The sequence below is a fragment of the Leopardus geoffroyi genome, chromosome E1 (genome assembly GCF_018350155.1).
Source record: "Leopardus geoffroyi isolate Oge1 chromosome E1, O.geoffroyi_Oge1_pat1.0, whole genome shotgun sequence".
Classification (NCBI taxonomy): domain Eukaryota; kingdom Metazoa; phylum Chordata; class Mammalia; order Carnivora; family Felidae; genus Leopardus; species Leopardus geoffroyi.
In genome coordinates this window covers 42,843,793-42,856,572 of record NC_059330.1, presented here as the reverse complement: position 1 = coordinate 42,856,572, position 12,780 = coordinate 42,843,793, and the positions used below count along the sequence as shown (strand labels likewise).

Genomic DNA, 12,780 nt, shown 5'->3' with positions numbered 1-12,780 from the left:
AAATCTTTCATTAAGCATCACCTTTTAGCTCTAGGGGTTGGTACCCTGGAGGGCTAAGATACGTGCTGCAGTTTGGCAACAGTGTTTTCAATAAAATTACCAAGGTACTTAGTATACAGGAGCTGATGATCACAAGTAAAATCATGGAAAGGAGGGGCCCTGCCACGGCAGGCAGCCAGGATGCCCAGTCGGTGAGATCCCATCCTCTCCAGTGACTGATATTTTCCTGTTGTCTACGTTGAATTCTTTCCTTGAGTTCCTTAATCTTAGTCGTGACTATTCCTGACTGGTTTATAAAATAGCAACATTCCTCCCCCAGAAAGATACAAGTCCCTCCTTTTTCTGAAATGAGGAAGTCGAGGGCTCACCTATTTTGGAGGGACACTGCTGCCAGGGAGTTTATTTGGCTTTGTAAGGTTACCAGGGAGTCTGCTACCCGTTCCATGTCTTCATTTAGTTCTCGATAGTTTGTGGTTCAGCCTTACGGATGAACCTATGCCTCCTATTCCAGTTCCTATTCCCTTGCAATTCCTGCTTCTATCAGGACGGGTAGGAGGACTGCCCGTTTAGCCCGGGACTTGGGGCTAAAGGCTGTTAGGAACTGATCTTCAGTGTATACAGTTATCTCCGGAACTAGGAAGAAGGAATAGCGCATCTGAGTCCAGTTGGCCTTCAAGCATCAGTAGGCCGAATTGCAGCACAGATAGAATACCCCAGGGGTTGAGCATAGGGTTGTATTTTTTTTTAATTTTATTTTATTTATTTATTTTTTTTTAATTTTTTTTTTTCAACGTTTTATTTTATTTTTGGGACAGAGAGAGACAGAGCATGAACGGGGGAGGGGCAGAGAGAGAGGGAGACACAGAATCGGAAACAGGCTCCAGGCTCTGAGCCATCAGCCCAGAGCCTGACGCGGGGCTCGAACTCACGGACCGCGAGATCGTGACCTGGCTGAAGTCGGACGCTTAACCGACTGCGCCACCCAGGCGCCCCATAGGGTTGTATTCTTTTTTAAGGTTGTATTTCTCCCACATAGGGAAGTGCCGTTCATACCTTCAGGGACCGTACAAGTTAGATTACCAGCATTCGTGAGAAGGACCCCAGTGGCCAAGGTCCAATCAAGACAAGTGGTGTTGGTTGTGAGATTGTCAGAAGTTTCCCAGGCCAAGGCGATAGGAGTGGCTAAGTAAGTCCTCCGGCTGAGCGGCAAGCACATCCAGCAGGTTTGGGTGTGGTTATTCACTTTGTGAAGGACTTATAGTGTTGGCCCAGCGTTGGGAGCTGGGAATTGGTAAGCACTTAATTAAGGGCTTAAAGGTTTAAACCCTGGTAGGATGCCGGGGAGTGGTTGCCTTTACAGCCTGTATCAGCCTGGTCCAGGTGTCCTTTATGACCTTTTGAAGGGCCCTATCTTGCACTCCTCCCCCGTCCGATGTCCCTAGTTGGGGAAGATATGTATAGCAGACTCGCTTTCCTTTCTGGAGACTCTGTTTGTTACATGGGCTTCTGCTATTTTGGGTTATTTCTACGGTCCAAAACTTACGTGCTTGGGCATCTGGCGACTGGCAGAGGGTGGGTGTCTTTCCCTTATAACAATCTTTGTGGAGGGAGGTGAGGGAGCTGAATGCCCTTGCGTTCCTGGTACCATGGGATACTGTCCTTATTGTCTTATAACAATCCTGGGGGCAAGGTGGGTATGTGGCAGTCGTGAGGGTGAGAGAGGTTAGCATAATATACAGGCAATACTTAATAGTCCTCCCATTCAGAGGAGGTATGTGAGACCCAACATTCATCTTTTGTCCAGTTTGCTGATGCAGTCTCTATTAGCCCAACAGCAAGAAGCAAGATCAGGGCTATGACTCCAGTAAGGGGTAAGGGCTGGGAGAGTTGCATCCAAACCCCTAGGCTCGGTCCACACGTTGATTCCTCAAGCTTCTGCCGTGCGCAGGCCAGCCAGCTTCCGGGGTGTGGCTGGAGCAGGGCTGGAGACCTCAGGGGACAGTGTCTTTTTGAGGGTCAGTTTAAGCAGGTTGATTGGATCTGGATCACTGTACCAGGTTGAGGGTTCCTCTGAGTTGGCCTTCTTAACTCTGGAGTGATGGACCCATGGGGTGATACCTGAAATTTAAGGGCTGTAGGAGTTGTTAGAATAACGGTATGGGGCCCAGTCCACAGTGGTTTAAGAGGTTCCCTCTTCCAATCTTTGACCCATACAGAGTCCCCTGGCAGAAAGGGATGAACGGGGGTCCCTAAAGAAATTGGAGCCCTCTCTATGGTGTATCTTTGTAACTTATTTAGGACTGCCCTCAAGGCCTGAAGCTGTTCCCTTATTTCCTTATCTCCAATCTGGTGTTGGTCTCCTGGGAGTTTTCCTAAACGTGGGGGAGGCCGCCCATATAGTAACTTGAAGGGGGAGAATTCCAGTGCCCCAGACATGCATCGGGCATGCAAGAGGGCCAGTGGCAGTAAATATGGCCATGGGAGATTAGTTTCCTGGTGGAACTTAGCCAGGGTTTCCTTAAGGGTGCAATTCATCTGCTCTACCTTTCCTGAGCACTGGGGTTGGTAAGCAGTGTATAGTTTCCAGGTAATGTTGAGGGACCTGATCAAGGTTTGTATAATGTCTGCCACAAATGCAGGTCCGTTGTCACCACTGCCCTATGGTTAAGGGCAGACCAAACCGAGGCACAACTTCCCATAGGAGAGCTTTGGCCACCTCACGACTTCGTTCCGTCCTGGTCAGGAAGGCTTTGACCCATCCTGAATATGTGCAGATTATTACAAGATACCTGAATCCTCTATTTGGTTGTCTATCTGTGAAGTCCACCTCCAAGTCTTCGAAAGGGGTGGCCCCCATCCTTTGTATGCCAGGTGGGGGCCATGGGGCAGACCAGGCATTGTTTTTGGCACACGTGACACATCATTCACTGATAGCTCGGCATGCCAGCAGCTTGCTGACACAGTAGTTCTTTTTGAGGAGGGCCTCTAGTGCAGTTTTTCCCAGGTGCATGAGTTGGTGACATTCCTTGACTAGGTGTTTTCCCACAGATGACAGGACAAAGATGCGCCCGTTTGGCATGACCCACCATCCCTTTTTGCTTAGTGTGCCCCCTTCTGTCGAGGCCCAACTTCTTTCCTATTGTGTAAAGGAGCAGGAAGGCCTCCCTTGGGGGTACGAGAGTCATAGTGTAGATGGGAGCTTCGCCTGGGTCATCACAGGCAACCGCTCTGGGTGCTTTGTCGGCCAGGCAATTTCCTTGAGTTATGGCGTTGTTTTCTTTCTGGTGTCCCTTGCAGTGCAGGATAGCTACCTTGTCTGGCAGCCATACAGCATTGAGAAGGTTAGTATTTCTTCCTCATTTTTAATAGTTCTTCCTGCAGCAGTAAGGAGGCCTCTTTCCTTACATATGGCCCCGTGTACATGCACTGTAGCAAAGGCATACCGAGAGTCAGTATAGATGTTGACTCGTTTGTCTTTGCTAAAGATGAGGGCTCGGGTCAGGGCGTACAGTTCAGCTTGTTGTGCCCACCATCCTTCTGGCGATGCCTTGGCTTCTAAAACTACGGTAGTTGTGGTTACTGCGTATCCTGCTTTTCGCGTGCCCTCTTGTAAATAGCTGCTCCCATCGCTAAACAGGGTGATATCTGGGCTTGTTATAGCCTGGTCTTGGAGGTCCAGGTGGCTGGTATAGATGTCATCTATTACTTTGGAACAGTCATCGTCAGGTTCCCCTTCTTCCGTGGGGAGGAAAGTGGCTGGATTCAGTGTCCTCACTATTTCGAGAGTGACGCTTGGGTTTTCGGAGAGATGCCCTTGATATTGTGTCAGCCAAGAGTTGGAGAGGAAACGATATCCTTGGTGTTCATGAGGGACGTGACCACGTGCAGAACCTTAACATTAAGTGTTTGTCCCAGGGTGAGTTTGTCCTCCTCCTTGATGAGCAGGACTGTGGCTGCTAGTGCCCTAAGACTCGGGGGCCACCCTGTGGCCACAGAATCAAGCTTTTTCGACAAGTAGGCTACTGGCCGTTGCCAGGGCCCTATGTTCTGAGTGAGAACTCCAAGGGCTATTTTGTCTTTTTCACATACAAAGAGGTTAAAAGGTCTTCCTATGTCAGGTAAACCCAGGGCTGGAGCTCGTCCCAGAGCCGACTTTACTTCTGCGAAAGCGGCCCTCGCTTCCTCAGTCCAGGTGGGGAGCTCCCGCTATGGCTCTCCCAATTGGTCAAAAGGGCCTCATTATGGCTGAGAATTCGGGAATCCAAATGCGACAGAACCCTGCAGCTCCTAAGAATTCACACAAGCCTCGTTTTGTTTGGGGCTGTGGTAACATGATGATAACCTTTTTCCTTTCCTGTTCTAGTTCTCTTTTTCCTTTTGTGAGGAGGAAGCCTAAGTATCGGACCTGCTGTTGACAAATCTGTGCCTTTTTCCAAGAGGCCCGGTACCCCAAGTTGGACAGGAGCTGCAGGAGAGCCTTTGTGCCTCTTGCACAGTTCTCTTGGGTGTCATTGGCAAGGAGGAGATCATCTACATATTGGAGGAGGACACATCCTGTGGTTTCCCTCGGAAAGTTGGCGAGGTCTGCAGTCAGTGCGTCCCCAAAAAGAGTGGGAGAGTTCTTGAAGCCTTGGGGAAGTTTCCAGGTCAGCTGCATCTGGTGGCCTGTAACAGGTTCAGTCCATTCAAAGGCGAACAGTGGTTGACTTTGAGGAGCCAGGCAGAGGCAGAAGAAAGCATCCTTTAGGTCGAGGCATGTAAACCATCTGGCTGACCCTGGAACTTGGCTGAGGCTGTACGGGTTCAGGGCCACTGGCTGTAAGGAAAGTCACTTTGTTAATGGCCCTCAAATCCTGTACTGGCCGGTATCCTTCTCCTGGCTTCTTGACTGGCAAGAGTGGGGTATTCCAAGCCAATTGGTGTTCAATTAGAATACCTGTTTCTTTGAGCTTGATCAGGTGCTCCTGTATGCCCATTCTAGCCTCGAGTGGAAGGGGATATTGCCTTTGTCTTTGGGGTTGGGCTCCAGGGATCAGATCAACAATGGGGGCCCAATTCCGGGTTAGTCCAGGTGGGTTATCTTTGGCCCATACAGAGGGGAATGCAAGCCTGAATTCTGATGGACTACAGGGTTGGGCCTGGGCACAGACGTCTCCACTCCTCTTCCCTTGGCATGGTAATTGCCAGGACCAGGGTTTCCCTCTGCCTCAGGTTTAATTGGAGGCTTAGTGTGTCCAGTGGGTTCAAAAGTTATTTGGGCCCCAAGTGTGGAGAGCAGATCTCGGCCCAGGAGGGGAATCAGGAAGTCAGGCAAGTAGAGGAACTCCTGCCAGACCTTGTGGCCCCACGTTCACATTGTCGAGCCTGACAGAAAGTTGTTGTATTGCCCGCATCCCAGTAGCCCCAAGTATGGTTGCTGTCTTTTGGCTGAAAGGGGCTACCGGGTAAGTGATAACTGAATGTTCAGCCCCAGTGTCAACCATGAAAGTTATTGTTTGGCCCCCTACTTTCATTTTGACCGTGGGCTCATGGGGGCCAAGACAGAAAGAGCCCGGTCTCCTTCAGTCTGATTCTAGCTCAGCCAGACCAATGAGGTTCCCATCTCAGGGTTGCTCTCAATATTGGCTGGGTTTTGGGAGCCCCTTCTGATTCGGGCATTCATTCTTCCAGTGTCCCTTTTCCTTGCAGTAGGCACATTGGTCTTTGCTAAGGGGGCTCTGGCCTTTCCCCCTTTTGGTGGTTTCCGTTTCTTTCAGTGCTGCTGCGAGAAGGGTGGCCCTCTTCTTTAGTCTTTTTTCAGCTTCTCTCTCAGCTGTGACTTCCCTGTTCATGAAACTTTATTGGCGACCTCTATCAACTGAGTGATATTCATTCTGGCAAAGCCCTCTAACTTTTGGAATTTTCTCCTGATGTCTAGGGCAGCCTGTGCCAAAGGAGGTATTTACCATTTGTTGACTTTCTGGTGCCTCGGGATCAAACAGGGTGTATACACGGTATGCCTCACACAGTCTTTCATGGTAGTCTCCGGGAGACTCCCCAGGCTGTTGTGTGACTGATGTTATTTTAGTCATGTTCATGGGCTTTTTGGCTCCAGCTCAAATTCCCTGAAGGAGATCCTTTTGGTACCAATGGATGTGAGCCTGTCCTTCTTCTGTGGTGAAGTCCCATGTCAGGCACGGCAGCTCAAGCCCAGGCAGCAGGGTCATTGATGCCTGGCAGTGCATGGTCTTCTAGGTACTGTCGCGTTTCCCTCATCCTCCTCCTTCTTTCTTCTGTATTAAACAGGGTACAGAGTAACTGTTGGCAATTTTCCCAAGTCGGTCGGTGGGTCTGGAAGAGGGACTCCATCAAGTCGACCACTGCTTGTGGCTTTTCAGAGTATGATGCAGTGCTGTGCTTCCAATTAAGAAGGTCGGTTATAGAGAAGGACTGATAATACACCATGGAACGGCTGGGCTGGACTGTTCCGTCCTCATTCTTTCAGGTTCTCTCGTCTCCCTTACTGGCATTTGGAGGGCATCAGGTCTGGTCTGGGTTGCAATCTGGCTGCTGGCCCTGGTGAGAGAGGGTTCTCCAGGTCTGGGGGTAAGGAGAGATGGATGGCAGATCTGGGCTGGAGGAGAGATCGACGGAGGAGGAGTTTTAAGCCCCAGGGCAAGGTGGGGGGCAGGGGGCGGAGAGTCATAAGGTGGCGGAAAGACAAGGCCTTCCTCTGGGTCCCCCGCAAATACCGGGGGAGCGGTGGGCTGCTTCTTTGGTTCTCCAGGTGAGTCTCCAGGTGAGGCAGCTAAAACCCTTTGCCTGACTCTGCTTGTTATGAATGAATCGCACCCAAGGTGGGGAATTTCAGGCAATTTCAAGCCAGGAGTCGATATATGGAAATTGGTCAGGGTGACCTGGGTTCCCAGTGACTATTAGCCAAACCCGCTGCACCTGGGCATCTAATGTCCCTTCTGGGGGCCATCCTACATTGAACGTGGGCCATTCTAGTTCACCAAAGGTTCTTAGCTTCCTGGGTATCATTTTCATCTCATAGTCGCCTGAGAATCCCTTTTAAAGAATCCCTTAAAGTTTTTAAGCAGGACTTCAAGAATCTTGGGCTTACTGTTTTGACTCCATTACTAATCCCTTTCTCGTGTTCAGTGTCACAGAGACAGACAAAAAAGGGGTTATCCCCTCAGATGAGAGGACCAAACAGATGCTCCACTGGTTGCGGTCTGGAGGGAAACTTTAGGTAAGGCTTGGCCGTGGTGGGCTCAGCTTTGTGACTTACAATGAGAGTCTAATTCGATGCCACCCTGGACTGATGCCTTTCACCAAGACACCACTCAGACTCTGTAGACTTTTGGGGACCTTAAGGGTGCCCATCTGTGGAGCCACAAATTCGAACCGACTGGCAAGCCTGGCTGAGCTGCACATTTACACACACATATACCAGAGGCTATTACATTCTCTCCCACAGAATTTTTTACCTGTGAGACCACTGAGGTCTCCGGGGAGTGATCAGGTCCCCCTTCCAGCCTTTTGGATGGCCCTGACTGGGTTGGGGCCCCAGCCTTACTGGTTCCGACATCGGGTCCAGGTCCTCACCTACCAGGTCTCTCTGAGTACCGCAGGAAAGACGGAGCAGGGCCAGCCTGGGCGACTGAGGGTACTGCCGAAAATCAGGCAGGGCTCCCCTTCTCCTCTGCGATTCCTCGCTCCGTCACCGCCTCGCCCATCTCCCAAACCGGTGGCAACAGTGGGCCAGCGCAGTTGGGTTTCCTGGTCAGGGAACCAACCAAATATGTTACGGAACCAGGCTGGAACGCTGGCGGAAAAACCAAGCGGCACTCGGAGATCCTGGTGGATTGGAGATTTATTTAATACCTGCAGGCTCAAAGGAGACAGTTTCTCCAAAGATCTGAGCCCCAAATGCAGGTGGGAAGGGTAATTTATAGCGTCGTTTTCCACGTTGGTGGTGGCTTTCCCGCGCTGCAAACAGGGCAGGAAGAGCCTTAGGAAAAGGAGTCTCCAAGCTAGGAACTAGAGCTTGTTTTAGTCCCGTCGCCATCTTATGGTGCAGAACTTTACTTATTTTCCCAACACTCTGAACAGAGTCAGCAGGTTCCCTATTGAAAGCTGTGTGGGAATGCGCGGCGTAGTATCTACCGAGGCGCGCGGAAGGGCAGCTCGGTGAGATGCACCGAAGCGCTGGAATCGAAATTGAATCCCAGCCCCCTTCCTAGCCGCGTGACTTTAGCCAAGTTACCGAACCTCAGAACTTCCCCAACTGTAAAAAAGTCTGTTAAGAATACTCACCTGCCAGGGTTTCCGAGCGATGACGTAACCATGCGCTCACCAACTAGCGCTGTATTTAGAAGGTGCAAAATACCCAAGCCGGTCACTACTGGTCGATTGGCTCTACGCCAGACGGGCCGGGGAGTGTGTTACCTCTAGGGGCATGCGCAGTACGCCCGCGGCGCGGCCCGTCAGGCACTGCGGTAGGCGCCCTGGAGGCTGGCAGGACCCTGACCCCAAGATGGCGGCGCCCAGCGAAGTGGCCGCGGCTGCCTCCGGCGAGAATGATGGCGGGGGCAGCGGCTTTGGGTCGTGGCTGGACGGACGGTTGGAGGCGCTGGGAGTGGACCGAGCCGTTTACGGCGCCTACATCCTGGGTGTCCTGCAGGAGGAGGAGGAAGAGGAGAGGCTGGATGCTCTGCAGGGGATCCTCTCTGCTTTCTTGGTGAGAAGCCGGGACACGTTCCTTTAGCTTCCTGGCGGCCCCTGTCAGTACTTCGTACCCCCTTTCCCATACCTTGTGTCCCAGAGGATTAGTGGTCTCCCATGGGAGAGGAATATTCTGAGCTCTGGGACGCGGGGGAAGGGGGCTGCTCACCAACCAGGGTTTTAGGAAGCCAGAAGGTTGCAGGTGCATAGAGAAGAGTGGCTTTCCTTTTTTCCTGGGGACACGGCCCTCTTGGATCCCTGTGGGTGAGCTGAGTGAGTCTTCTTCCGAAGGCACTGAAATGCCTAAATGAGAATTTTATCATAGACGCCTAACGACCAATTTCATTCCCATCCGTTGACAGTGTTCAGAGAGAGGAGTAAAGTGCTCTGGGATGTCTGTGGTCTTTAAGAGACAGTGCCCAGTGCTATCCCATGACAAAAGCCTGCAGGAAGTACCTTCTGGGTTCCTATTTTGGAGGTAGGAGTTCAAAAAAGGTAAGCTGGAGGTAGAAGTCTAGGTATAGGTGTAGGCCTAGGCCAAACGGAAGCAAATATTGTGCTTGATCTTTTACAGTATTTAGAAATGCAGTGACTATCCATGTTTGCTGGGGGAGGTGGCAAATAAGGTCAGAGTTTTATCATTCCAGCTTTTAGTATATGTGCTGCCAAAGCGACCATTAAGGTCAGAGTTTTAAGGGAGGGAGAGAAGCTTGGTATTCTTCTTTTTCTGCTTCTTCTTCTTCTTTTTTGGTACCCAGCTTCTTAAAAGCAGATTCAAGAATTGAGACGTGTACTTTAATCTGTGTTTAAGTAGTAAATCACCAGATTGTCCACTTTTCCAACCTGACCATTCTGCTGCCTTCATCTCCATTTACACTTACTTGGTGGAAACACAGTTTGATGATTGGGCATAGGGTTGAAATATAACACTAGTGCAGCTGTCTCAGGTTCTCCTGGCAAGGTGCCCCATTTAGTCCCGAAGTCTGCTCTGGTGAGATTGACCTATAAATGGGAAAGCTTTAACACAGCTTGTGATGCATCTTATAAGTTCGGTGGGGATAGAACGCCGTAGTAAATTCTTTTCCTGGACCCTGACATAGCAGGTTGGTGGGGGGAAGAGTGTAAGGCAAGCAGTTTAAGTTAGTTTTTATTTCCAGTTGGGAAGTTTCTAAAGACTCCGTGAAAAAGAGGTTGAAGTAACTTGGATACTCATTGGTACTAGCTCCTTGACCTCTTCTTTTCATGGTGTCATTATTTGGAACTGCACATCTGTTGATGAAGGCAAGCATGAATTTGCCTTAGACTATCAGCAGTCTCTTGGTAGAAGTGAGAAGAGTTATCTAGAACCATATTTCTCTATGTTTGCTTCTTGTTTACATGAACTACAGAAGACAGACATTTTTAAGAGTGGCTTCTCGCTCTCTCTGCCTGATTCACACACCATTCTTAATTTTCTCTTGATTTTCGCAAGCCCTTCTATATGGGAAATTGCTTTGGGAAGAACTGGCCAGGAAGCATATGGTGAGGCAGGGGTCCTGTACACGAAACACCTGAGAAGGAACTTTAAAGAGCAGCAAGGCCAATGAACATGGTATACGTCAAATGTATAATTCACGGTGTTGCTTGCTTTTTGTCAGTCAGGCTGTATCTAAAAGACCCTGACTATTGTACCAAATCCCTTTCTAGGAAAAACAAAAGGCATAGCTAAATCAGCTACCAGATTGGGCTCGGATTCAATATTAGGAATTAAGAAGTTTGTCAGCAGCAACTTGAGTTAAGATTCAAGGACAGTGTATATTGTCAGGAACAAATAGCAGTTAATAATAAAAGCTTTCTATTATCATTTTTAAAATTCCTTCCAGTAGCATTTATATTGATTGATTGATTCATCAAGTTTTTATTGATGGATTACTCTCTACCAGGCATTGCCCTAAGTGCTTGGGGTACCTTAGGGAACAAAAGAGAAATCCCTGTCACCCCTTATGGGGTGACATTCTAGGAGGGAAAAAAAAAGCAGTAAATTATATAATATGCTAGAAAATAGTAAGTACTGGGAAAAAAAGAATATTATAAGAGAATCAGAAGTGGAATGGAGGGGTGAGTTGTAATTTTAAGTAGGATTATTACATTAATGGGGGTAGTAACACTTTAGGGCAGCTATTTATACACTAGCCTTCTAAATTGTCAGTGTCTTAAGACCAGGGACTGTTTCTCACTCATTTCTTATCACTTATCTTAGTGCCTTCAACATGGCAGGCAGTATCTGGATAAATAAATGAACAAATGGATGAATGAACTACTTTGGTCTGGGTGAACCCTGGGAGAATGAACCACCTCATCCTCCAAGAGCATCTTTTCTCTTAGTCTTCGCCACTCCTTTTCCTTCTTTTTCTTCTTCTTCCTTTACTTTTCCTGCTGGGGTTCCTTGAATTAAAGAAAGAAATTGTGGACCAAAGAAGTTTTGTATGTTTGGCATGAGTGCCAAAAAGGACACAGGGTAGAGAATATAATCCTTTGTTCGGTGGAAAGTAAGGAAATCCAAAATAGGGTCGGCTGCCTGGCTTATTCAGTAGAGCGTGTGTCTCATGATCTCAGGGTTGTGAGTTCGAGCCCCACGTTGGGTATAGAGATTACTTTTATTTTATTTTATTTTATTTTATTTTTTAAAACTTTTTTTTTTAACGTTTATTTATTTTTGAGACAGAGAGAGACAGAGCACGAACAGGGGAGGGGCAGAGAATCTGAAACAGGGTCCAGGCTCTGAGCTGTCAGCACAGAGCCCGACGCGGGGCTCGAACTCACGGACCGTGAGATCATGACCTGAGCCGAAGTCAGACGCTTAACCGACCAAGCCACCCAGGCGCCCCTAGAGATTACTTTTAAAAAACCAGTAAAATCTTAAAAAAAGTCTGTGTTCTGTCTCTCCTCGCTTTCTTTGAGAGATGGTATAATAGAATGGTTGAGAACATGGGCTCAGAGCTAGACTGCTGGGTTCAAATCCTTTTTAGTCCACTTATTACTTAATGACCTTGGGCAAGTTACTTAACCTCTAGGCCTTGGTTTCCACATCCATAAACTGAGAATGGTACTTATATCTTGGGATTGTTTTAAGAATTAAGAGTTCTTATGTGAAGTATTTAGAACAGTGCCTGGCACATGCTAAGCACTTAGTAAATGTGAACTCTGACAGCTCATTCTGAAGAGTGGAGCATGAAGATGGTGAAGCAGCCATAATGAAAATGGAGGGAAATACCTATATCTGTTGAAATGCCTATTCTTTGCCAAGCAGGGTAGGGACTTCGTACACATTCTCTTTCATCTTTCCTAAAATCCTGGGAAGACGTGAAGCTCAGAAAGTTAAGAATCTTGCTCATAGATCTGGGTTTGAATTTAAGTATGTCTGACACCAAAGCCAACATCCTTTTTCTTATACCATGGTAAGGAAGATTGATCGGCATGTGTGTGGACGATACGTGTGCTTGTGTAAAGTGAACAAAAGGATGGTTGGATAGGAGACCATCTACTCATTTATCACCTAAGGAGGTGGGTCAGCTCAGCAAGGTCACGGATACGTTCCAGCTCGAAAGTGGATGAACCTTGGAGAATGTACTGAGTTGAGTGTAGCAGCCAAGAAAGATTTCACGGCTTTGATTCAGGCAACAGGTTTTTGCTCCAAAAGTATGAGGAAGACTGTCCTGAATTATTGGGAATCCTTTCCCCTGGTGCTTGGCAGGATGGAGTGGGTGCTTTTGACCTAGCAGGTGTGGATTCTGGGCCTCAGACACAGGATTACTTCTGTTTGCAGAGCCTCAAAACAGAAACATGCTTTTTGTTCTGTGGCCCCCAGATCCTCCCCGTGACTTCTCCTCACCAGCAGGCAAGCTGTGCCCTGTGCATGGGCTTTGTTCAGGCTGAGGGCCTCGGGAAATTAATTGGTCTATTTCTCCAACTAGGAGGAAGATTCTCTTCTTCACATCTGCAAGGAGATTGTGGAACGATGGTCGGAAAGTCAGAATGTTGTCACCAAAGTGAAAAGAGAAGGTAGAGTTGGGAGTTTGTCTAAACTGCAGT

The 12,780-nt window shown here is 48.6% G+C and overlaps 1 protein-coding gene and 1 long non-coding RNA gene across 3 annotated transcripts in view; one reads left to right on the top strand and one right to left on the bottom strand.

Annotated features, from left to right (window-relative positions):
• Positions 1–1,799: 1,799 nt before the first annotated feature.
• On the bottom strand, positions 1,800–8,504 carry LOC123603836. The gene is made up of 2 exons (XR_006715064.1): positions 8,302–8,504; positions 1,800–2,132 (listed from the first exon to the last, which is right to left on the bottom strand). It is a non-coding gene; the product is annotated as an uncharacterized LOC123603836 (long non-coding RNA).
• A 17-nt stretch (positions 8,505–8,521) lies between these two features.
• The window catches only part of CCDC43 (coiled-coil domain containing 43), a 9,519-nt gene continuing 5,260 nt past the window's right edge, over positions 8,522–12,780 (top strand). For both annotated transcript variants that reach the window (XM_045489192.1, XM_045489191.1), the window contains exons 1-2: positions 8,522–8,725; positions 12,663–12,750. In XM_045489192.1, the coding sequence (XP_045345148.1) occupies positions 8,522–8,725; positions 12,663–12,750 (292 nt within the window). The remainder of the gene's footprint in view (positions 8,726–12,662; positions 12,751–12,780) is intronic.